This window comes from Rhinichthys klamathensis, unplaced genomic scaffold (genome assembly GCF_029890125.1).
Source record: "Rhinichthys klamathensis goyatoka isolate OS25496 unplaced genomic scaffold, OSU_Roscu_1.1 h1tg000372l_1, whole genome shotgun sequence".
Classification (NCBI taxonomy): Eukaryota; Metazoa; Chordata; class Actinopteri; order Cypriniformes; family Leuciscidae; genus Rhinichthys; species Rhinichthys klamathensis.
In genome coordinates, this window is record NW_026606879.1 from 999,687 (window position 1) to 1,026,334 (window position 26,648).

Sequence of the window (26,648 nt, forward strand, 5' to 3'; positions counted from 1 at the left end):
TGTGTGAAAACTGTAATAGGCTATGTGTTATCTAGCCTGGCGCAGTGAACAGATAAGCTACTTGCCTAAGTTACATCTGTAACGAGCAGAATATTTTGCTTATATTATAAGATAAGACTTCTGAGAAAGAAAAAAAAGGAAGGTGCTAAAGAAAGTGTTCTTTGAAAACGCAAGTTTGGGAACAAACGCCTACTAGGAGAAAGTCCACATTGTATTGCAGTTCCTATGACAACATAAAGCAAAACTACTGAGAACCAGTATTTTTGTCCCCAAGCTTTGGTGTGTGGTGCATGTTTTTTTTTAGTAACCTTCACAATTATTTTTCTAAAGCAAATAACTTAATTTAGTAGTTCTGCACATGTCGAAAGTACATTTTTAATTCCTGATAAAAAAAAAACATCAAGTAATTTTCCTCATCAAGCACTACTTTCAGGGGACATTCATTATTTACTGCAGATTTCAAGTGAATTGCAGTACTTCTGCCTTTGTTGTCTGCCATATTTAAGATATCTCTAAGAGGCGCCTCTCTATTTTATTGTAAATGTTCTTTTACAACCTCCCTTCTAACCTCCTCCCACAACTCCTCCCCTGCCCCCCTCCCGCTCTAACTATCCCATCCCCTCCTTTGATTTTGCCATCCCTACAATTTGAGTAGCTCTTGGCAGTGTTAATGCCCAGAGGGGAACAATACTGTATGGGCCCATCAGAATAAGAAAAGAAGGTGGTTTCACCCTCGCCATGAACTCTTTCAACAATCACAAAGGGAGCACCCACACGCAAGGGAGTCAAAGAGGTCAGAGGACATCTGTGGAATTCATGCGTATTCAACTTTAGAAAACGAAGAATGGAGAAATAATGTTTGTCAGGGGATTTCTTCCATTATGTGGCTTAATATGCTGACTTGGGGTGAATTCAGTGTGCATTCTGTGGTTTTTCCACATTCAGTTTGCACAGTCAGGCATTGGCGGTGCTAATTTTGGCCTGAGGGTCGGGAAAACTTTCCCAGAGGGCAGGTGCTCTCAACAGGTGTAATTGGGGCCCGTTAACTGGTACTATCGCAGATTTACGTGTCTCTGTTGATTGCATTTCAAAGACAGGTTGTCATGGAAGGCCATGGAAATGTTAAAATATAGAAAACACTATATAACTCAGCATTTATAAAAGCAAATAAAATAATAAAATGAACTGCTTTTCAATAAAATGAAAAAAATACCTTGATTTTTCAATGCATAAATACAAAGCTCTGCACCATTAATAAGTACACGAGAAAATATAATCTTTGTTTTATCCAAATAAACTGTTAATAAAACAAAGGAAATATGTTAAAATGTAAGATTTGCAGAACTATTATCTCATTAAGCTATCATTATTACCTAAATATAATCTTTTTCCTTTACCCAGTTCTTATGGCCGAATGTGGGATGCTGCTCAGGGAGCTTTGGAGTACCTTTTGGAGGATGAATATCCCACAATGCAACTCCATCCTCAAAAGGACCGCATGCAGGTTTTTCAGACATTGGCCACTTTCTATCTGCGCTACCTGAAGATATTCCGTGCCCTGGAGGAGGTTTATGATCAGCTTGTTCACCCCCAGAAGAGACGGGTTGTGCACCAGGTTCTTGAGGGGGTGATGGGGCGACTTGTTGAGCTGAAGAATGAGATGGTGGAGCTGGAGTTCTCAGAGTTTCACTACTTTGATGACATATTGCAGGACCTCAAAATGACACCTGTGAGTGAAATAATAAAATACGCTTATAGGTACAGAATGCTGGGAATGTTTTGGTCTGTAAGATTCGAAAAGTGGGCCTTGAGGGAATTTTGAAGATTTGGGCTTGGGGAAGATTTAAGTGCTCAATGTCAAAGTGGATTTTAGCAGACTAAGCCTCTTGTTTTTCCTCTGAATTTAGTGGATGCTAATTGGAGTTACATATGACCTGCTCTGTTCAGGGCTGAAAATAGTTTGAAATTTGTTTTTAGGAGGATCTTGAGGTGCCTATCCCACGCTATTTTGTGAGGGAGAAGATGAGGGCACTGAAAGAGAGGGAGAAGATGTTGGCCCATATTTTGGCTAAAGGAGGACGTCAGGAAGATAAAAGTGTGAGTATATCATTATGTAAAAATATTCTCTCAATACAAAAACATGCAATGCAAGTTCAATGGTTGCACCAAATGCAGTGTACACTTCATGTGTGTGGTTCTGGTTTCTCATTTAGCAGGTGCCAGTTCCGTCCATGTCTATAGAGCGGGCAATTTGGCTGCTACAGGTCAGTGAGCGAGCACGGCAGGGAAGACTGAGAGCTCGCTTCATGAAGGCGATTCTGCAGGATGAACAAAGAAAACTTCAGAGTTCAAGCTCTAGCATATTGGACCCTGACTGTGCAGCCACCTGCATTCAGAAGGTATCAGGAAATCATTTGATTTTCAACAGTGAGTTTGCATTCCAGTGAAATCACCGATGCATTGCATGGATGGGTTTGAAATTGGCAAAACAAAGGAATGATGAGGAAAACTTTCATGCAGTGAAATGATACATTTTACTACTTCTTTTATATGACAATGACTGCACAAACTTCAAGGAATAGTTCACACAAATATGACAATGCTGTCATCATTTACTAACTTTCATGTTGTTTCAAAATTGTATGGCTTTCTTTCTTCTTCTGGAACACAAAAGAAAATATTTTGAAGAGCTGTTTTTATCCAAAAGGACATAAACCTAGAGTGCAATTAATGTTTTGACTGGTATATTCCAAGTTTTTTCCAAGTTTATTCCAAGCGAGTATCACTTTAGAACCAGAAAATTTGGAATATACCAGTCGGGTTGAATGGATTAATTGTATGCTTTATGTCCTAGTTCGAGCTTGGAAGTTTTGGATCCCATTGGCTTTGAGAACATGGAAAAAAATATCTGAAACAAACAATCTTTGTAATATCATTTGTGTTCTGCAAAAGACAAACAACTCTGTAGCCAGGATTAGGCCCTTGCTCAATTAGGACATTTAAGTAGCTTTGTTTAAGTGTGCCTTAGAAAGCATAATTGGTGTGCATCAAAACAACAAAACAATGGCACTGCATATTTTAAGATATGCCAGTTTCAGTTAAGACAGCTCAAACGAGTCACAAATACTAAGAAATATGAGTTACTTGTACATAACCCATATTTAATCAATAAAACTCACTCAAATGTTGTCCCAACTAGTCACACAGTAGTCAATAATTTCATATTGAGCAATGTTGTCTCAGCATGCACTGCAGCATGAATAAGTTATGCGGTTACTGTTATAGGATTATTGTTTTGAGTAAAGTTATGAGTACACAAACTACACGATGTCATCAGAGTAAGCTAATTGGCTATCAAGGAAATAAAATAAATATCTATTATGGCCCCCAAGATGATACATACATCATAACATTACATCAGTAAATATATCATTATATAGATTGATTTGTGATGTTCTAGCATCATACGCAAGGGAGGTAATGTCTGCTGCCCTACCTGTGCATGAACTCAAATGTAGAGGTCAGGCCATCTCCTTTCACACTCATCAGTTGTCACATTTGACATGTAGTCCGCTCACAAAGGACTATGAATGACATGTGATCCCATCCAAGCATAAAAGATATATGTCCACCTCATCTGTGGGAATGATGTGCTTGTAGGCCCTTTGGCAGGAGGAGGGAGATTAGCATTGGAGTGCTGAGAGATGGGAAAAGGAAAGAATTCCTGGATTTTGGGTGTTATTTTTCAGTGCCATCCTAATCATGAAATCTGAGCTCATGTATCCTGACGTCCTTTTGAGCGAGTGTTCGCTACGGTTGGTGAACCCAGACATAGATGTAGCCTGAAAGAGATTGCAGATATGATTTTAGAGATCTGAAATGCTTTACAGTGCAGGTGTGAAACTGACATTTCTGAGTGAAATAGTACAGAAAAACGTAGACGAGGGTCCCTGTTGTCAGAATTATGTTCTGTTTATTAGGGGCCAAACACTGAAAGTGCATTGGCACCTATTTAAATCGTTGGCGTTCTTATTATTATTAGGGGCCAAGCAATGAAAGTGCGTAGGTATCTATTGAAATCGTTGACGTTCTTATTATTATTATTATTCCGTTTCTTCTTCTTCCGCTCTGGAAGTCTATGGCAGCCCATAGAACCGCTTGCAGGAAAGTTATGAAATTTAGAATTTTCAGAAAAAAAAGACTTTTTTGAACTCATCCTAGGCGGTTGCTCCAATTTTCATGAAAATTAAACCAGATCAACTGCAGGCCATGCTGACAAAAAGTTATGGAATTCAAGTTGATTTGTCAAACGGTTCTCGAATACAGCGCAAACAAATTGTATGTAGCGCTTGCGAAAACAGACTTAAGGCTGTATCTCCGCAACACTTTAGTGTATTCAGACCAAACTTGGTACATGTCATCACAAGCATGACTTGCGACATGCATGCTGCGTTTCGGTGTAGCGCCACCTACTGATCCGGAGATACCAAAAATGTATATATTTACATATTAAATATTTTTGCTAACTAACTTCTAAGCGGTTTGTCCAAAAATCATAAAAGTGGTCTCGTTAGATTTGGGGCATCATGCCATTTTGAATTATGTACTAAAATAAAACATTTTGGTCTTCGACACGATGCCATGAAAGAGTCTGAGAAGTTTCGGACCAGCGCCACCTAGTGGGGAAATGCATTATTGCACCATAAGCATTATTTACATGCTTATAAGTTTGGATGTGGTCGACTTATTTTCCATCTCTTTAGATTCCTGAAGCCTTGCTGAGTCAATTGATACCAAACATGCTAGGTTTTGCCTTACGGTTAATGCAAAGTTGGGGTTTGGCGCATATTTTTTTTTTGCGAATATCTTCAAAACTGTTAGTCCGATCGAGGCGAAACCACCGTAGGTAATTCGGAAACATAGGTCGCTGTTCATATGCTAATACTCAAATGTAAAAATTTTGATAGTAAGTTGCAAAAAAATCCAATCAAAGTCGCCCGTGGGTCATTTTTTATGCGCTCATACATATGAATGTCTATAACTCCAAAACAAAATTAGATATTTTCACCAAATTTGACACGCATGAGTGGGCTCACTCTGAGAACACATACAAGAAAAGCGGTGGAACTGTGCCACTTGGTGGTGCTAAAATAGAACAAAACAAGGAAATTGCTATTAATTACAATATAATATCATGATATTAAATGCTACACTTTACAAATGCATTTGTGTACCATTACAAAACTTGGTATGTGTCTTCAGCACCATGGCCTGAAAGTACTCAAAATGTTTTGGGGCAGCGCCACCTTTTGGTCTAAAGTTATATTGAAATTTCCAAAAATGATAATACATTTTGAATAAATTAGCCTATTGCAATGAAACTGGTCTTAATAGATCTCTTGTGTCAGGTCGAGAACATAGATGCCAAGTTTGCCATATTTGGCCAAACTTCCTGTCCGCCTTCTTGATTTTCATTCAATACCTACTTTTTCGAATTCCTCCTAGACTGTTTGTCCGATTTTCACCAAAGTCGAATCGTATCATCTCTAGATCGTGCCGACTAAAAGTTATGGATTTTGTATTGATAGACAAAACCATTTTCATATACAGCAGCAAAGTTTAGGTATGATGCCAAAATGACTATTCAGGCTTTATCTCTGCAATACCTTTACATATTGACACCAAACTTTGAATGTGTCATTGTCACCTCACTTTTGTAACTACGCCACCTATTGGTCATATTTTTAGTTACTGTATATATGATTTTTTCAGCCATTTTGCCTAAAATCATCTTTAAATGTCTTTAATTGCTGTTGCAGTTGGACTGGCACTCCCAGCCATGTTGGCATGTCTTATCGTCTTCTTTGCGCTTGGCCCCGATAATTGCTGCTTGCAGCTATATTCGTGTTTGGTTCTGTCATTCTAAGTTGACCTAATTTCTATGTCTGTGCCTGTTTGATTCAGTTCACCTGTTGTTGATTAATCAACTCATTAGTTCCCTGGTTTAGGCCATGTCCACACGGACACGGGTATTTTTATAACCGGAGTTTTTCCTACAGCGTTTAAAAAAAAATCCCGTCCACACATGCTCGGTCTCCGTCTACATGAAAATGCAAAAACACGCTATCAAGCGCGGTGAAGAGCATGCCACGCCAGCAGGCGGCAATATAAACCTTAATCGTAAAGCCACGTTGGCCAATCAGAAGCGCAAATCTGACGTCAAACACAGAGGATAACGGCGCACACTCTGACGTCGCAAGGCAAAAACCCCGGTTTCACTGTCTACATGACAACACTGTAACCGGCGTTTCTGAAAATCCTCACCCTGGCAGGGGTTTTCAAAAATGTTCGGTTTCAGTGCGTTTTCGTGTGGACGAACGGCCGAACCACGTAAAAAAAGTCACGGTTATAAAAATACCTGTGTCCGTGTGGACAGCCCCTGTCGGACAGGGCCTTAGTCTGGTATATATACTCCCTGTTCTGTTCAGGTATTTGTTCTTGTTGATGTAAAGTGATTGTGTTTACCTTATTCTCCTTTGGATTTAATAAAGACAGTTCGTTGTGCGTTTGTACTCAGCCACCCATGACACCTAAGGAGTCACAACAATGTAGCTAATGGGTAATTAATTTTCAAATAGCTTATCCAACAAGCACTGTACTGTGTTTGAATGCCATTGAATGTGATTACAATTTGTACTCTCACACCTTGCAAGGTCTAATCCTTTCTCATTCTGTAGCTCACAGCAAAGTAGATTTCTTTGAAACCATGGAAACATAATCCTCTCTCTTCAGTTGGCTATTGTTGTTTTAGCATCATTGTTGTTCAAACTAAAAAAGAGGATTCATTAAAAGTAATATAGAAAATGATTGAAAACCCTTGTCTGCATTTATGGACTATAAGCTGAGACTTGAGATTGATTTGCCTTAATCTTGAGGTGATATAAATATCCTCACATTCTCACTGACAAACTGTATGAGGAAATTATGTTTGTCAGATTAGAATTTCGGTTGCTGTTGTGCATTCTTCTCATCTAAAAGTCCACAGTGAATGCAAGAAGACGGTAGACTGTTTTCACCAGATAACACAAGAACAGATGAATGTTCTTGATCTCAAATTGACTATGATAGCATCATTTCTGGTATGTGTCTTCAGCTTTAGGTTTTCATATTTTCTGCTATTATCATGTGTTTTTCGCTCCATCTTCTAGGTTTGGCGGGGGTATCGAGACAGGACGAGGGTCAAAAAGGAGTGTCTAGAGGAGATGATATTTTTGGGAATGGTAAACACCAGGTTGCTCTGCCAAATTCAGCTAACAGGGAATGTTCTCAGATTTTTGGCAAACATTCTTCCAGTCTGTTATCCGGCCTATACATTTATTTTTCTGAAACGTTTTAGTTTGACGTTCGTCTAACATTACTTAAAGGGATAGTCCACCCAAAAATGAAAATTCTGTCATTTACACACCCTAAAGTTGTTCCAAATCTGAATGAATTTCTTACTGCTTACACAAAATAAGATAATTTGAAGAATGTCGGTCACCAAACAGATGATGACCATTGACTTCCATAGTACGGGGGAAAAAATGCAATGGAAGTTAATAGGGCCCATCAACTGTTTGGTGATCGACATTCTTCAAAATATCTTCTTTTGTTTTCAGCAGAGGAAATAAATTCATTCAGTTTTGGAACAAGTAAATTATGACAATTTTAATTTTTTTGGTGAACTATGCCTTTAAATGTTACTACTTGTTTCAGAACGTTAAAAAGTAATGTTCCCAAAATATCTGCAAAATATAAGATAGAATGTTCTATTAAAATTCGTATAACCAAGAAAAACATTCAGGGAGCATTCAGAAATAAAGTTTTCATAACTTTATGGGAACGTTAGCAAAACATTCTTAGAATATATGTTTGTTAGCTGGGAATTTACTGTTCGTGAAAAGCAAGTCTCTTCATGAATTTTGATGTTTTGTACATAACTTCTGCTATTTTTGGTGAAACCACATTCTGAACTTTTTGTACCCTTCATTGTCAGTTTTTTCATCTCTTGTCTCCTGGTGCCCTAATTACAGATACCAGCCCAGCAACCAACACCTACCCCTGCCCAATTGCATGCCCATCAGCTGGCAAGTAGGAGGCATGGCATGCAGCAGGAGCATGAGGCTGAGTACCAGAGGGCACTTGCCAACATCAAAGAGTCAGTGCAATGTGTGGATGGCCCAGATATTAAAGAAAGCCTGCAAGAACAAATAAGGCAGTGGTTTATTGAGTGTCGGTAAGCCATACACAAAAATTACAGATACCATCTCCAGTTTAAGTTGGATTACATTTTAGCTTAAAAAATGTAATTACATTAAAGATGATAGGTGGGTCAAAGACATGATGCAATTTGTTTTTGTCCTATTTATTCCGAAATTAATGTATAATCCAGTTCATAAATACAATCCATCTATGATTCAATTTCTGCACAAAAAAAAACTTTTGTTATAAAAGAATTAAAGTTTGAAAAGAACCCATTGTTAAGTAGTTTAATCTTTTATTATTATTTCTTATAAGTAAAAAATATAATATTTAATTAAGCAACTGCATATTAATATTTAAAAAATACTACAAAATTGACTATAAAATCCCTACTGTCAGTAAGTCTCTTAAAAAGGCAGATAATTTGACATTATGTGGTGTGAATCCCCCTAAAAAGTAATTAGATTAATCCTTCTCGATGATGAAAAATACTTTCTATCTTGAAAAATATTTATATGTACAAAAATGATTAGGATGTTTACAGACATGTATTCAATAAGGAAAATACTTTTTACTTGATGGTTACACCACATGACATTTTTTTAAATTGAAACTTTTTGTGAAAATGGTATTAAGGTTTTTCAAAATCATATGAAACCAATATGGATAAAAAAATAATACATGTATAGGAACTTGGCACATATGTTTTAAAATTGATTTTTTTATTTTTAAAGATATTTCTTTATCATGGAGAGGTATAAAAGTAACTGGCAAATTGTGGAAATAGTGCAATAATATTTTTCCACTTGAAATAAAGACTTTTTGTTACTCAGCATTCCCTAAATTACTTTCGCAGAATCTCTGGAACTAATCACCTCTATGTAAGCTTCTACCACTCAGACTTCCCCTTTAGATAATCTGTTAATTTGCTTCTAAACTCACAAGAGCTTTTCCTTGCTTTTCTCCATTCTCTCAACCCATTATTTCACTCTTAATTGTAAAGTACATTCCTGGTCCTTCGTCTCTTCCTTTTGTGCAGAGGCTGGAATGTAAGCAGTCAAAGCGATGGTCACTTTTACCCAGGGCTGTTTATGCTTACCTAATGCATGTGATATTTGCAAGTGTGCACGGTGTAGAGTGAGACTGGGCTTATTAGTGCATTCCAGCCTGATTTACGGCCTGCCAATGCATGCTGCTGCCCATTAATGCCGAGACAACAGTCATAAGTCATCTCAGTTGGACAACACAATGTGGTGGTGGTGGGGGGGGGGGGGGTTCAGTAGCTTTGTCTCCGTTTAGCGGCCCCTTTCTCTGGCCCCTTCCAGTGACCTTGCTGGGTCCCTGCTTGTTGTATAAGGGATGTATGGGATCCCGGGTCAGGACCCGCAAGGTGAAGTATGTTGGCGTGGTTTCCATGTGCTGTTGAAGTGAAGGTGGAGTATTTGAGCAGCCAGCCAGACCTTTGCTGTAAAACATATACACGTCTCGCCATTATAAAATGTTTCACCCTCTTAACAGAGTGCAGCAGGCGGGTTCCAGAAGTAAAATATGAATTAATTTTCTTGATAGGGAAATTGATTTTTAATGATAACCTTTAAAGACAGACCTACTTTGAGTTATGAGGTTGTTTGGAATCAATCGGATATGATTTTATTGAAGCCATCCGTTCGCATTATTTCAACTTATTTTAAAAAGGATCGTGTTTTACAGTTGAATTTGTGTTGAAAAACTACATTACCCAGACAAATCCACCAATTAGAGAAAATCACGTCCAAGAAGCACCACAAATGATGTAATTGAGTCTTGCTATGCAGTTAAAATACTTAAATATTGCAATAAACTTAAAATATAGTTCCTATAGGCATAATCAACAACTCTAAATTAATAATTTTAAATTTAGCCATCATTTTAATTTGATTATGTCATTTGTAGTGGTTCATGGGATTGTAGTTCTTTCCCTTACTATACCCGTTAAGTCTTGTACTTTTGTCTTTTTTTCTGATTTTCAAATACTTTTTTGCTTCAAATAAAAGTTTGTAATGCTATGAATCCCCTCGTAGCTGGTTGGCTGGTTTCATGGCTTATAACAACTTAATAAAGACTTTTTATGAAATCCAAATGGGGAAAACGAATGGAAAAAATACCTCCAGAATCAACGCCACTGAAAAAGTTGACAGGCACTAATGCACTCTACAATGAAGCATTACAGTAGTAGAGCTTTCAGTGTGTGCTACCATATTGGAAGTGAGTTTCAATTGTGTGCTACTGATTAAGTTAGCTAGAGCAGAGAGCTCAGGCCGGGCCCTGACTGACACTTTTACCCTGTTATTCTAAACCTGCCCTAGTTCCCCTGAGAGTCAGCGCTGGACCTGGCTAATGTATCCTCCCCATGTGTGAAGTTCACAGTTCAAATATGATTGATTTGCCTTTGTTCACGCGATCTGCTTTGTTTATCTATATGCTCACACAGACGTGAAGTCTGCCTTACCTCATCTTTAAAAAATCTTTAAGAAAATTGGTTTTCTCACACATATATTTTTTTGTTTTGGGAGGGAATTCTGAAAAAAAAAAAAGTTGGGAGGGAAATTTGAAATACGTTTATGAGTTATAGGTGTTTTTGTAGGTCTCAGTCTCTCAATAGACAGTTTTATATTTGTTCTCTTTATTCTGGATGATTACATGTATATTTCAACTGTTTCTAAAAAAGACATTGGATGTTTTATATATATATATATATATATTTGTTTTTAATTGTTTTGATGATATGTTTTAATGTCATGGTGATTTTCTTTCTCCTTTTATTTGTTTATTTATTTTTTAATTATTATAATTTTTTTCTTTTTTGATAATGTTGTGCTGCTCATCTTGGCCAGGTCACTTCTGTAAAAGAGATTTTTAATCTCAAAGTTTTATCTGGTTAAATAAAGGGAAAATAAATAAATACATTTTATATATATATATACACTGTTTTGTGTTTCAGAGATGCCACTGGGAAGTTCCCTGACTTTCCAAGCCCTGAAGATGGAGGATCTGCTTCCATATTTGCTCAGAAGACACCAGAGCAGGTTATAAATCCTATCAGTCCATTCAATCCATCCAGAATTACAGTTACAGACTCAATTACTGTACTATTACTAAGAAATATTATTTCATTTCAGATGTATACTGCTTCTTGATACTGTTCTTTTTTTAAGATTTTTTTCCATTAATCTTTGTTTAAGAATGTTTACATACAGTAAATGTTTTAAAGGTTGCTGCTGAATTTGCTGCTAAGGAAGAAGAGAGGGAGAAGAAGAAAAAATCGAAAGAAGATAAGGACAAAAAGGGGAATGACCGCAAAAAGAAGAAGAAAGAGAAAAAAGGGAAGATGAAAGGAAAAAAGGGGAAAGGAGATACAGAGGTAAGGCCATGCCTTCATAACACCGTATCACAGTTGCACAGAAATCAATAAAGGCTTTTCAAAGTATCTGTCTGCAGAATTAAATCAGCTGATGTGGCACATATTTGAGTATCTAGTGACTCCGATGACCTCTGTGGTCAGGCCCACACACAGTGAACGACACTTCATTGGTTGAACTGCATGGAGCGTGGATAATTTGATTACAGAGCAGATTTTAAAGAAAAACCACTTGGTTTTTCATTGTACTTTCTCGTTTAGTGTTTCCTTGTCCTTGTAACAAGAATAGGATGCAATAAGACATTGACATCTCCATTACAGGCACGTTTTTGCATTGCAGTTAGATGAAAGTGAGTTTACAAGCATTCCTATCAACATATGTGTTAGGGAGTTTTATTTGACAGGTTTCCCTTAGGTGAGAAGGTCTGAAGTTTCACTGTTAAGTTAAAAAAGTGTATCAGATGAGAGAATTATGACATTTCGCACCAGCACTTGCATTGTTCCATCTAAGAAAAGACATTTAATATACTCAGTACACTCATATTCTCATGCATAATTACACATTGTAAATGTGCCTGAATATCCCTGCCTGTGTTCTGTTCAGGGTAGATTAAGATGAGGAATGAATGGTGAGGATGTTAGTTTGTTAAACTCATCCACAGTCTCCGGAAATAGCTGTGATTTCAGCAAGGCGATTTCACTGTATCCTTGATAACCTCTTGCTCTCTCTATTCAGAACTCTTCCTCTGGTTAAACATAGATAGAGGTTCTGCTTTCTCTACTATGACATCCTGATTTCCTGTGTTCCTACATTTTATTTGAACAAAGAGTTGAACCTGACAAATGATTAAAGCTTAGGCGTGGCAGACAGCAGTCTCTCATGTTGAAGTCCAAAGTGATTTAGGTTCATGTGAGGTTTTATGTTCTGTGATTTGACCTCTGAACGTCATATGCTGACCAGTGATTACTGTGAACCAGTCAAGCGATAAAAATGCCCGCTCACGCTGATTGGCTGCGTTCCGGAGATCTAGAATGGAGCCTTTGTTCAGGCTTTCCTTCATGAGAGCACCTGTAATCCTCATTGGAGAGCCAAACCACTGATATCAGCTCACAATGAGGCCGAAAGACCAATCTGACCTTTTTCAAATGCTCACATCCTGTGTGAAAGCTGAGCCTTTCAATAGTTCATTAAGGAATTTTTGTCAAAGCTCTTATGTTGGCCTAGTTTAGGCCTATTCCAAGTGCCACTCAAAGGCTCCTCGTTAAAGAAAAAAGAAGCACCAAATACATAGTTTACAAAGAAAAGAATGTTTATAAAACTGTGATTAGTAAATATTTAATGTATTCCACCAATGCTTACGACATGGCCAAAACATATTTCAAATAAGCTGTAAACTGTGCAGCTTAAAGAAATATATTTTAGGAAGTATATTCAAATTTAATATATATTTTGTTAAAAAAAGGCTAAATGTACTTCAAGATGCTAACATTAGTTAATGCATGAAATAGTGGCCATAACATTTGTTATTGTATTTATTAATATGTGTTAACATTAGTTAATAAAAGTATACAAATACAACTGTTCATTGTTAGTTAATGTTAGCTTGGGTTCATAAAATATTAACTGGTGCAACTTTCAGTTTTTATAATTTATTAGTAAATGTTGAAATTAACATTATAATAATAATAATTTATTAATCTTTGTTAAAGTATTTTTCATTGTTAGTTCATGTTAACTAATCTTAACAAATGGAAACTTACTCTAAAGTGTTACCAGAAAATTTATAAAATATTATATTAAATTTGTATTTTCTTATATTAAGAAAAAGAGTGCAAGCAAAATGTATTTTTTTGTATATATTTTGGACGATACAGATTGAAAATATATATAAAAAATGGCAAAAAAATTAAGAAAATATAAGTAACTAAAACATATAATTATATATTTGTGTGAGTAGGCCTACATCTTAAAAGCTGTATTAGCAAAGCTATATATATATATATATATATATATATATATTTAAATATATATATATGAAATTATATCTATTTTTGCCATATAGGCTGTTGCAAATGTTTTATTACCTGACAAATTCAGTTGGAGCTAAATTATATTAAACCTGGCATGAATTCATTGTACTCCTGACCTATGGTCACATGGTTCTTTGATATGAGCTGCTAGATCCATTTGGAAGTTCTGTCTAATGCCACATGAATAATCATAAATCACTGCTCCCAAGCACTTAAGTGCCTTTCATATTTTCAGATGGATTTCTGTCTCTTTTGGGGGTCATTAGTTGCTAATGGAGAAATGTGTTTAAAGGAAGACAGCCAATAAAATATACAGCCTCCATTTGGCTTATTCCTTTTAAAAAGCTCTGCTCCTGAGCAGACACACTCTGCGGTCTGAGTGTGTGCTTCTGACAAGCAAGCCAAACATTCGCGTGAGTATGCGAGGACGTTGATTTACTTTTAATGTGCGACCCCTAGTTGAGAGAAAGGAAAACAGGAGGCGCCGTAAATCATACTCGCAGCATCGCGTTCAGCCCCTGCTGTGTATTCACATCATTAAAATGAGACTGACCCCGCACCAGAGCAGCATGCAAGCACATCGCCCTGGGAAGAGCTTTGATCACACGTGTGGAATCTCAGTCTTGGCTGATTTATCCATAACTTGACTTTCATTATTTCAGAGAACTTTCAGAGAAGTTCATTTACAGGAAAACAGTGATGCTGTGCTTATGAAGGGCCCACCTTGATACTAACTGTCTGTTTTGCAGGAAGAAGAGAAGGGATGGAAGATGACTCCCAGTAATTTCCTTCCTACAGTAGTCGAGGGAGCCAAACTGTACAAAGGTAAGTGGGAAATGACGGCGAAAGGGTGCAGTCTGCGTGTCTGTCATCGATAATTTATGCAGCTTTTCCCTGACCAAATGACTAATTCTCAACAATGTCAACAGTGTTTGTGTGAGGTCAATGAGCGAGGGAGCTTTCATCACAGTTGTGACATGAGATGTGTCTGGAATACGTCTAAGTAACCAATAATGATAGGGCCATGTCAGTTCTCAGGTCAAGACCGGTCCAGATGGTTCCCCACCCCACATGGAGCGTCTTTCCTTTTCTCTCTCTCTCTCTCTCTCTCTCTCTCTCTCTCTCTCTCTCTCTCTCTCTCTCTCTCTCTCTCTCTCTCTCTCTCTCTCTCTCTCTCTCTCTCTCTCTATACGTCTTTCTCCTTCCCCCTTCTTTTGTGACTACAGATACGTTTTCTTGCCCTCTCATTAAAATGGAGTCTCCTGACGCCACATTGAAGTTCAGCTCCTCCTCGTTCTATAATCAACAGCAGTCGTCTGTCAACCCCCCAGTTGCCTTGGTTTCACGGCAATGACAGTTTTCACAGGCCGTATATCTAACTACATTTGTTTGTGAAGTGATAGCCGTTCATCCAATTCTCTCCAAACAAGTGTACACTGTAAAACAAACTTTGTTCTTTACGGTAAAAAACTGACAGCTTATTTGCCAGGCATTCACTGTAAAAATACAGTGTTTCAGGCCTTACTGGAGGCATTTAGATGCTTGTATATTTTACAATTCATAACTGTTTAGTCCATTACATAGTCCAGACATAGTGTTAAAGGGTTAGTTCACCCAAAAATGAAAATTCTGTCAGTAATTACTCACCCTCATGTTGTTCCAACCCCGTAAGACTTTCGTTCATCTTCAGAACACAAATTAAGATATTTTTGATTAAATCTGAGAGTGTGATCACTCCTTCATAGGCTTCTAGGCAATTTCATTCTGCCGGTCCAGAAAAGTTACTAAAAACATAGTTAAAATAGTCAAAGTGACTACAGTAGCTCAACCTTGAGTTTATCAATTGACGAGAATACTTTTTGTGTGCAAAAAATCCCCAAAATAACGACTTTATTCAACTATTCATTTTCTTCCGTGTGGGCCTTTGACGTGAGTTCACGAGAGCGCCACGACGCATGCGCGAGAACTGAGAAGATGACACAGATGGGTCTCGATGTAGTGTTTAAAATGGTTCTAAAGTGTGCATTCCCTGGATGTCCCAATCGTGAGAAACCAACGAGTAAACGTAAAAGTGCCTTACCAATGCCGCAAAATGAATGGCTTACCTTTCACACTTTCCCATCAAATGATCGAGAGCGTCATCTTCTCAGTTCTCGCGCATGCGTCGTATCACTCTCGTAAAAATAATGTTATTTTTTTTAACATTAATTAGGCTTCAAAAAATATGACAACTTTTAATTTAAGTGGCGTTAAAACAATCCTCACATAAACCCATAATAAATGGCATATTTACCTGTGCCCTTCCTGTCTAACAGGTAGGAAATATACAGAAGTTAAATATATATATTATAAATATAATAAATATAGATTAATCCTTATTAAAGCTACAAAAGGCCGTAGGTACTCCATGCCCAGATGCAGGTCAAATAGATACAGAAACTCTCTTATCCCGACTTCGATCTCGATATTAAACAAATTGCCAGAACTGTTTTAATGTACTTAATAACTAACTTATTTTTCGATGTATTTTTAGAGATTATGTGCGTTTTATACCTTGTGGTAGTGTTGTGTGTTGTGCCTTGTGTTTATCTGCTGGCTGTACAAATAATTGCCCCTCGGGGACAATAAAGTAACCTTAACCTTAAAGTGAGTAATTTTCCCTGTTACCTTTGTTTCTTTGATTAACAATAATGACAGAATTAGTGGCTTCTGTCACTTTTATACCTGCCGCTGCTGCACATCTCACACACCTCCCATTTTCTCACAACTCTTTACGTTCATTTAAGACTGCTCTTATGAGGATACTTGACAAAACGGACAGTTTGGCATTTGTGTATGTTGTTGTTTGTTCGAGCATGAAAGAGAACTCGATTCTGTCGCGTTGTCTGTGAGCACGATACTGGCGTCCATCTTTCTGTGCATTGTGTGTGTGTCAGGAGGATATTCACAGACAGCACGTTCTCTTTTGTCGCACTTGAATGGTTTAAAAGCATTTGCATAAATATGAGTGTGATCATATAATGTAACGCAGCCAACAGATGACAGAAAATAACTGATGCTGTTTTTTTACCAAAATTTTTACTACAAAAAAAAAAAAAACGTTTTAACAATGTTCTGCTCTAAAAGTATATGTATTATCTTACATTTTTACCATACACTGCATTTATACATTTTACTTCCATATATCGTGGTTGTAATGTAAAATCTGGCCATTTATTTGAACAGAGAAAATAACTTTTTTTTTCCCCATTCACACAAATGGCTTTAACACATTAGGCTATATGTCCTATCTGACCTGATGCTTCACTTGGGTCTTATTCTGTAATGTGTGAGGAGGAGATTGTGTGTTTAGGAGCCATAACCCAACCTCAACATTGCCCGTTGAGCAGCAAATCAATCAAGGCACCCCTGGAACCTCTTGACAAGACAAGCATGTTAATGACTGAGACACTACTTCCTGTTTGTGTAGAGGTTTAAGGTCGCTCAACAGGAAATGAGAAGACTGGACTGCACTTCTGTGTTTCAGTGATCCATGAAGGCAGGGTAGAGAGCTAGATCTTAGATCTTTCAGAACCATTTGAATGTTTTTGTGCATGTCTGTGAATGTTTGTCAGTAGGGAGCAGGTGAACCAGAGGTCTGCAAAAACCCATTCTGAACATGTCAGTCTAGCATTTCCAGGATAAATTGCTATGACAGCATCCTGCACTGTTGCCTGTGTTCAGTGATTAGAAAACTCCCATCAATAGACTGCACTGTTCATTACACACCAGTGGGGAATTACCATGGGCAACCCCTTTTTAGCTGTGGTCCGGTCCATTACAGACCATCTCGGGTCAGCCACATATTGTTAGATTTCTTTTTCATCTGCTCCTGCTAGTCTCATTTACTTCCTGTTACCTGAGGGAGGTCTGAGGTGTCTTTTAAAGTCAACATCTGATAAGGAAAACTGTCTTTTAAGTCACCGAATCTCACATTTATCTCACAGCTGTGCTTTTAGCTTGTAACTCTGAATGAGTCTATCGTTCTTTATAAAACATAGAGGTTCACTAAAGCGCATCACCCACTTCACATCTGCTAAAGTTCTTTCTATTATCAGACCCTCCACATGTATTCATCACAAGACACGTTGACGTCAAGTCACGTCAGTTGCAGTTCTTTGATGCTTAATCTCTCCGTTACAGAAATTAACTGCAGTAAAACTGCAGTATGATTGTACAAAACTCCTGGGCAAAAACAAATAATAAAAAAATGGGCCAATTTTATTTGTCTTAACCCTCTGGGGTCTGAGGTGTTTTTGGGGCCATTTGGATGTTCTGTGATGCCCTTACATTTGTGCTTTTTTCAGTTATTTATAAACATGTTAATGGCAAAGGTGTAAATTCACTCTATATAGCACAAACAGGGCTACCATAATCTGTGAGCAACTTGTATGTACATTGTTTGTATTTTTAAGAGAATATTGTTTATGCGTGGTTATTGAAAAAAATTAAAATGAAAGCTGCTGAAATAAGACCACAAAACAAATACTAAATATGTGTCCACAAGACTTTTGACAAATGGATGTTGACGCTTCGAGTTCTGGCTTCAAAATGATCTGAAAATCATCCTTCCTAATCATTCACATAAACCAATAGATTGTTTTAAATTGTGAAAAACATTTTTTTGTTTGCCAAGGCAATATGCAGATGGGCGGAACGGCCCAACCCCTATCATGAATATTAAGTGGTTCTCAGACAGTGACCCTACATAATAATGAGCCTTTCATTCAGGGGTGTCACACAAGAAATAATGCAAGGACAATATATATATATATATATATATATATATTGTCATTGCATTCTTTCTTGTATATATATAGCCTAAATATATATATATATATATATATATATATACACACACACACACACACACACATATATATATATATATATATATATATATATATATATATATATATATATATATATATATATATATATATATATACAAACAATCAAAATATAAATGAAAGCCAAAAGCACATTTTTAGTCATACCTGGAAACAAATTCTAGTCAAATGCTATATGGGCCATTCTACAGAATCTTGAAAAGAAAATAGTCTTTTTCCATAAATGTCTTATAAAGTATTATTTTTTAAAGTAGACCAATACAATAAAAATAAACCAGTCGCATTTCAAAGTCGTTCGCGAAATGACCGCCAGGTGGCGCAAAGGGACATTTATCAAAACGTAAGTGGGGCTACTGTCAATTAACAGTAAGGATGAAATTCTACAAGTTATGGTAATTTGCAAATAAGCCTACAACAAACATTTATTTTTAAACAAATATTTTTAAATATGCAACATGCACGTTTAAACAACAAACAATACAATCTGAACCAGCGCTTCTGCTCCTGTATTGAGACATGCAGCGCGTTGCAGTTACGATCCGGGTTCCAGTGGCCTTAATACATTCACGGCTTTTTAAAATGTCACAAAGCGTTTTGAGATGGTTTTGAATGAAATATTGAAGTTTATAATTAGGGTATTTTGGCACACCACGCCGAGTGGCTATGCATTATTCTAAAATCTGGCTTTATTCTGGCATGTTGAATTAGAGTTTGACAAACGCGGCGGCGCGTTCATTTGAATTTATTTTTCTCATAACAGCTAAAAGAACTTACTGCGTAATTGTTGGTCATACAGATAAGATATCATCTTTTAAAACTGTAAAAGGTCTACTTTTATTCATGTAGGCTAAAGTAGGCCTACACTCACAGGCTAACGACAAAACGTTTTCTCGCTCATGACAAACAAACGTTTGGGCATTTCTCAGTGAGAAAATTCATAGCCGAGTGGTAGAACTTACGGTTCGATCATCAAGATGACACGGGTTCAAATCCCGAACAAACATGGTCTATTGTAAATTTTATATTTATTAATGCAGAGAGATTTGTGTAGCTCTAAAACTCTGGTACACCATACAGTTTTTTGCTTATATTTATAAAATAAAATTACCATGCATTTCCATTTTACACTAAGGAACAATAGTATCCAACAGAACGACTTTGCATCTGTACCAATCGTATGAGGCCAATCGTAATTTCAAAAGCAGTTCTGTAAAAAAAGTAATTTTATATATATAGCCAATATATATATATATATATTTTATTAGGCCTATTATTATTATTTTTTTGATTCCCTACAACCTAGAGTTTTTAAAAACATGGTTTTAAGTAAAGTGTGATTTGCCAGGGGGACGGGGATTTCCTTCTGGTCTAAACATCCCTGCTTCTGCTGAATTATTTGAATCCCCACACCCCTCCCTCCACAGTAATCAATGCTATAGGCTACTTCACCAATAGACCATATCAAATATAAAATAGAGATATGCAACAGAACAAGCACGTTTAAACAACGATAAACAATAAAATCAAAACCAGCGTTTCAGTTGTCCATAGTTCAAGTGGCCTTAATGCATGCACGGCTTTTCAAAATTTCACAAAGCGTTTTGAGATTATTTTGAATGAAATATTGAAGTTTATAATTAAGTGTTTTGGCAGACCACGCCGAGTGGCCCTATGCATTTTTCTAAAATCGGGTTTTATTCGAACTTTTGCTAACGACAAAAGTTTATCTGTCGTCTCTGTCTCCGGGAACTGCGCGTCACAAAAATGAACCGAAAGCCACTTCAGCTCAGTCACTATAAGAAATCGGCTCTGTCTAATGCCTTTAAATGTCTAAATATTCAGGCTAATAAATGTTATCTGATTATGTAATCCATATGAAAACGAGAGGTACAGAGGATCTACTCAAACATGTAGCCTATGTAAGCGCTTCCCAATGAGAAAATGACAAGGGTGAAAATCTCGCTCTAATGAAATGTAGCAGGCTAAATCGCCCTGAATTAAAATGTAAAAACAGATCAAATAATGTATTTGTCGAAATGTTGCGATATTGTTTCATTTAAGTTCATAATTATTCTATAGGCCTACATGTTATTTAATTTAGCAGCATTACCACGAAGCACCGTGGTTCGATATTTATTTGAATAATAAAAAAAATAATAAAAACTTAATTCACAAATTGCATGCCTGGTTGAAAGGATCCAAAGATCCCTGTAGAATTTAATATTAAGTTGAACATTTTGTTCATGACAACAAATGAACATGCGTTTTTTCAGATTATATTTAGTTTTGCTTGGAAAAAGCTGGCCCAAACCAGTTTTATTTCATCAATTATTGAAATAATGAAATATTTAGTAATAAACTTTTATGACAGAAAATTCACTAGGCTACATGTAACTTAAATCATTTAATTCCTTCATTATCAACACTGTCTAGAATAGCGATTTAAGTGTGAATTACGACTTCTCTTTGTGTTAAATCAGCCTCAGACTCCGATAGCCTGTGGGGGGTTGGGGGACAGTTCAGTGCTGTGCGCGCAGGACAATAGGCCTAGGTGTTAATGTTCCTCTTTCATATGGAGAGCGAGGGAGACTAAATAAACTTGTTAAAAAGAGATTCAGCGCGAGAGAGGCAAAGAAAAACGCATGTTTTAATTTAATTATGTTGCTTTGGACAATTTTCGTTTTGTAGGCCTACTGTTTTAATTGTTTAATGTCATTTATTTGGCAATACAAATTTAAAATGTCGCAAGAATAATATTAGCCTAGTGTTTCTTATTTTGCATCGCAAAAGAAATAAACTCTAAACCCGATGCAACCCTGTTTTAAATAAAAAAAAACACTTTATTTAAACCTTGAAATGTTCGAACTTGGTTTCAAACTTAAGTAATTTTAGTGTTCTTTTACATTACACAATAATTTAGCAGACTAAAGACGAGCTTCTTCATTTTCATTTTCTGATGCAATCGGCTGACAATCTTTCATCAGTTTGTGTCCTTTGTGCAGCGGCTGCGGTTCTACTGGAATGTAGCAAATTTATGTTGTAATGATAATTAAACAAAACTCTTGACTTTAAATAAGTAAACAGTTATAAACAGTTAGCTATTTAAGCATCAAGAAGGTAAAATATAAACGCTGTTGGCCAACATCGGTTAACAACATGTATGCCACATTGAGATTCGATCTCGGGTCGATTGAAGCTCCCTGAAGCTCGTGTTGATGCGTTGATCACTGAGCCACCGTTTGTACGCTGTTAGAGTTAAAGTCTTATGCTTTTGTAAAGCTTCATTGATGTAGCCTAAATGTTTTTATTGCAATGTTTTATGTTTTCATTATTTATTCAATTTCATTTCAGTATTTCAGCCTAATTTCAGTATTGTGGTAATGAATTATTTTAACTACGTTTCACTTGTTGAATTCATCTGCTACCAGCTTTCAATCGCTCTGAATGAGCAGCAGATTACGCATTAGAGAGAATAAACGAACACTTTTCAGAGTCTATGATTGTAGCGCCTCTTAGCGGTAAAAGGTAGCAAATACACCCCACATTTTACCGCCGCGGTGGAACGGCTGATGTGGGCGTTGTCATGGCTTTCCTCTACATTTGCGTTTGAATAGCGCGCGTTCTCCGTGGGCGTGTCAGATTAACGCGTAATGAAGTGTAATGAGCTGGGGAAAAAAATTCTGACAGCACTCTCTTTTCATACAGATTACATAAACTGAGAATATTTGTTTTTTATATAAATTACTTCATTGAAAAGAAGAGAATTCAAGCTTCATAAAGAAAAATCTCTCGTGCCTGTGTGACAAGTATTTGCAGAGTTAGAGTTAATTTTTCGGACGCGTTTCAGAATGGACTGCACTGACAGAGAGAAGGCAAAACTCGCATCATGTTTATTTTTCTTCATTTGACAAAAAGCACAACACTTTGTTTTTATTGTGAGTATACAGAAAAATAATATACACTAAACAGGATCGACTGATGTATAACACTTACATGTAAGATTAAAATCAACAGAGTATTTTGAGTCTCTTTTGCACTGATAAGAAAAAAAGTCTGCCTATCGCGCCGGCGCGATAGCCGACCCCAGGGGGTTAATCTCAAATTATTGGTCAGGAAATTAGCATAATTTAAGCAAATGCACTATTGAAATAAGCCTCTGATTTCTCAGAATAACGCCAAAGACGGAATAACATTTAAGGCAGAAAATGAGAAGCTGTATGTGGAGTAATGAATCACAATGAAACACGAGTTGCATGGTGATGCTCAAGAGCAGTGTCTCTGAAAATCTGCTGAGAAATATAATAATAAATGCGTCTCTACCACAGCATGGAGGAAGAGGTGTCATTCTGTGGGGAGCCTTTTCAGCTGCTGGTATTGTTGAGCTACTTCACTGTGAAAAGTCATTTAATGCTTTGGAGTACAGGAGACTATTGCAGAATGGCTTGCTTCCCACAAATGAAAAGCTGTTATCTAAAGAGGAATGATCAGATGTTATTTTTCAACAAAATGCTCCTGCTCAAATTGCAAAGACAAACAAGAAATGGCTTGAGAACAAGTCCATCAGGCTCATGTTTTGGCCTGGTCAGAGTCCAGATTTGATTGTGAATATTTGTTCTCACATTAAACTCAAACTACCTTGGAGCATTTTTCAACTGCTTATGAACTGTTTGAAGCCATTAACATTGAGTGGGACAGCACTGACTTTCTTCTGTAAAAAGCTGTCTGCAAGTTTACCCACATGGCTTAAACATTCACAGAAAACAAAGGGGAAGGCTATTCTGTGCTAAGCTACTTTATCTAGTGTTTGTGCAATTCTTGCAAATTTCCTGACCAGTGATTTGTGATTAAAATGGTTAAGACCATTAAAAGACTACTAAATATTTTGCCATTTTTGCTGTGGCCTCTGTTTTTCTCGGTAGTTTATTACTGCAATCTATGCAGTGACAAGTTTTGTAGAGTAAAATTATGCTGTGCTGCACAATGATAAACTGCACAACTATATTGTAGTAAATGTAGTACAATACAAGTGAAGCTCAATTCAATAGTAGGATATACTTCAGATCAGTGCAACAACTGGTTTGACTGACTACAGTAACTGGACAACAGCTGCATTGGCATGTATACATTTGGCATGTAAACTGTTGCCGGTGTCATACTGCACTGTATTCATCTGTAAAGCTTTTCATAGAGGTAGCTTATACAGAGTTTATAGGCCTACTTTTATTAATTTAGTTGATGCTATTGTATAAGTACATTTTTACATGTTATGATTTTTTTCACCAAGCAGATGAAACACTGTGTGCATAAAACATTTCAAATATAATATATAATTTAATATGTAATATGTCATTCAGATACAGTAGAAGTGCCGTTTTCAGTACTGCTGTTGTACTGTGCCCGAGATACCATATATTTAGTTATCATTTTTTGTACAGGATATTTATTGGATATGTAAATACTTAAATATGCTACAAGTGAGAGCACGGCATGTTAAAAGTGTGATGTACATGTGTGAGTGTGTGCATTTAGAAATGCCTTTTTGACTGGAAAATATTTCAGCCAACTAGCTTCTGTAACCTTACAGGAAGCAATTATATGCCCAGTCAAAGCTGCTTAATTTTTTTCATTAAGATTTTCCTCCAAATGTCACATTGCTCAGTCTGTGGAGCAAAGGGTTACATTCCTGAGGAATGAAGCTTAAAGGTGTAATGAAAAGCAGAGATCAGAGCTTACCTCCTAAATATTTGACATGGGTTAGTGAATAGCGATGTCCAGCTCACAATGTGTTGGTTATATCTGTTATATTGATCAACCAAACTGCTGGCAACAGCAATGTCGATAGAATACAGTACCTTTAAATGATGACATTTTAAAATGTAAGTGAAAATTTTTTATAATTTTTTTTTTTAATTAATTGTATTGTCTCCTCTTATAAACAAAAGGAATGCAGCTGATTGTAATAAATGTACACTTGTAGTGTAGTTCAAATCTTAAAAGTATATATTTTAATTAAAACTGTAATAAATGGCTACTTAAGTGTACTTCTAGAGAATACACTTTCATGACTGTTTCTGAAGTACAATTTAGTACACTTTTTAAAAATGCGCTTTGTAAATGTTAAATTGAACGTTTTAAAGAACATTTTAAATCATTAGGTTTTAATCATTTTTGGTTGTGCTTTAAAGAAGTAAACTTATTTTGATGTGTTTATCAACACACTAAAGTGCATCCATACTGTAGTGCTCGATTATAGTTTTTACTGGAGTGTTATACATTTAAAGTTAATATATGTAAATCACCATTTCAAATGTATTATTACAAATCAATTTAAATACATTTCAAACAAGTTTCAATTTAAAAAAAAATATATTAAAGTACATTTTATTTTACCCTAAATGCTTGTCAGTACATCTGGCACTTTAAACTTTAACCATATTTCAAAGACCATAGAAGTAATTAGGAAATGATGTATAAAATTGTACTTCTAAAAGCAGTTCAGCTAATTGCTTTTAATTTAATCTATAATATGTTTTAATTTACATGCAATTAACTGACATGAACTGACATTGCATTCAGTTCATGTTTTTCTTTCAAATGATATCTCCATAATAAGTACTCTTTTTTAAAAGCATGTGAAATTATACTTCTATTTCACAATGTTCTTCTTTCTCCTAACTTGAAGAACAGCCTTGTCACAGTAAACAATGTGATCAGCAATTCTGAACTCTTGTATGATGTGTTCAGCAGAGCAACATGGTGAAGTCCATGTCCCACATCCTGCCTGTGAGACAGCTAATTAGAGTCGAGGGTCTTTGCTGCGCGAGTTAATCGGCAGCACACTGTTTTATCAGCTGTCTGTAATTGGGATATGATCATGTGGTGGGTTTATTTAGTTGTAATGAGGCGGAAAGGTGAGCACCATATTTACCCAGAATCAGACTATAGCCAGCATGATCCCTAGAGGGACAAGCTCTGTTGGGAAAGTCATTCGCACGGCAGTTGAGAGTGGCTTATTGGGAGGCCACGGAAGTCATTTGTAGTAAGATTGAGATTGCCTGTTTGGTCTTGTCTGGCGCTTGCTTCCCTCTCCCTCCTTCCCTTCCTGCATCCCAACGTCATGCCGCACTTGCTGGATGTGACTGATTGATTTCATTTCAGTCTCTTGGCAGAAGAGAGCCGTGTTAAGGAAGTGTCTGTTTCTCACTGTTAGCTGAATGACCGGGACAAACAAGCAAAACAGGCTTTCAGAATGAGTGCAGCTCCATCGTCGTATACTGACCAGCATACAAATCTTCACAAATGGTACAAAAGACCATACCGTGAAGATAACAGGCCGCCACGGAGCCTAGCAGAGTAGATACAGCTGACCGCCCTCCAGCCCCTGAAGTGTTTTTTCACTCAATCCCCATATGGTGGGTGGCAAATGTGCTGTTTATACACCATGTTCAGAGCAGATGTGTGTGGCTTCCCCCTTCCCACAAAACTGGCCGCCGTCTCACGAGAAATGTTGTTGCTTTTCTGTTCATCCACAGTAGTGTCTGTTGTTCTTGCACTGTGTGGGGTTGGACCATTCTCAGGTCTTCAGCCCCAATAAAGTAGGTTTAAAATGCTGACCCCTAACAGTCATGTGTTTTCAAGAGAGTTAGGTGGATGTTGTCTTTAAACAAACAGGCCAGGCTATGTGAATGCATCCCTCTGAAGGAACTAGGCAATTATATGGATCGTATTGCCCCGGGATGTTTTGAAAATGTGACTTTGAAAAGGAGGCTTTGTGGACGGCAGTTTGACCTCTGACCTCACCAAGGGATCTCATTTCAAAGTCCGATGCTTATTTTTAGGTTCCACCAGAGTGAGCTTTAACATCAGTGCCCTTTGACCCCTGTGTGAACTTGACAACACTGCTTATTAGTGTTGTTCGAAATTCAGAATCTAAAGGGCACCTATTATGCTTTTTTATTTCACCTTTCCTTTAGTGTGTAATATAGATGTTTGTGCATGTAAATGATCTGCAGATTTGCAAAGCACAAGGTCCACACCAAAGGAAGTACATTTTTCCAACAGGAAACACTTGCTCGTTTGTAGTCCTGCCA

At 36.8% G+C, this 26,648-nt stretch overlaps 1 protein-coding gene across 2 annotated transcripts in view; it reads left to right on the top strand.

Annotated features, from left to right (window-relative positions):
* iqca1 (IQ motif containing with AAA domain 1) overlaps positions 1-26,648 on the top strand; it is a 51,716-nt gene that overhangs the window by 372 nt on the left and 24,696 nt on the right. The window contains exons 2-9 of one of the 2 annotated variants that reach the window (XM_056233562.1): positions 1,402-1,729; positions 1,978-2,097; positions 2,214-2,399; positions 7,209-7,280; positions 8,073-8,275; positions 11,222-11,306; positions 11,492-11,641; positions 14,419-14,494. In XM_056233562.1, the coding sequence (XP_056089537.1) occupies positions 1,402-1,729; positions 1,978-2,097; positions 2,214-2,399; positions 7,209-7,280; positions 8,073-8,275; positions 11,222-11,306; positions 11,492-11,641; positions 14,419-14,494 (1,220 nt within the window). The remainder of the gene's footprint in view (positions 1-1,401; positions 1,730-1,977; positions 2,098-2,213; positions 2,400-7,208; positions 7,281-8,072; positions 8,276-11,221; positions 11,307-11,491; positions 11,642-14,418; positions 14,495-26,648) is intronic. The other variant, XM_056233563.1, reaches the window with a different exon arrangement.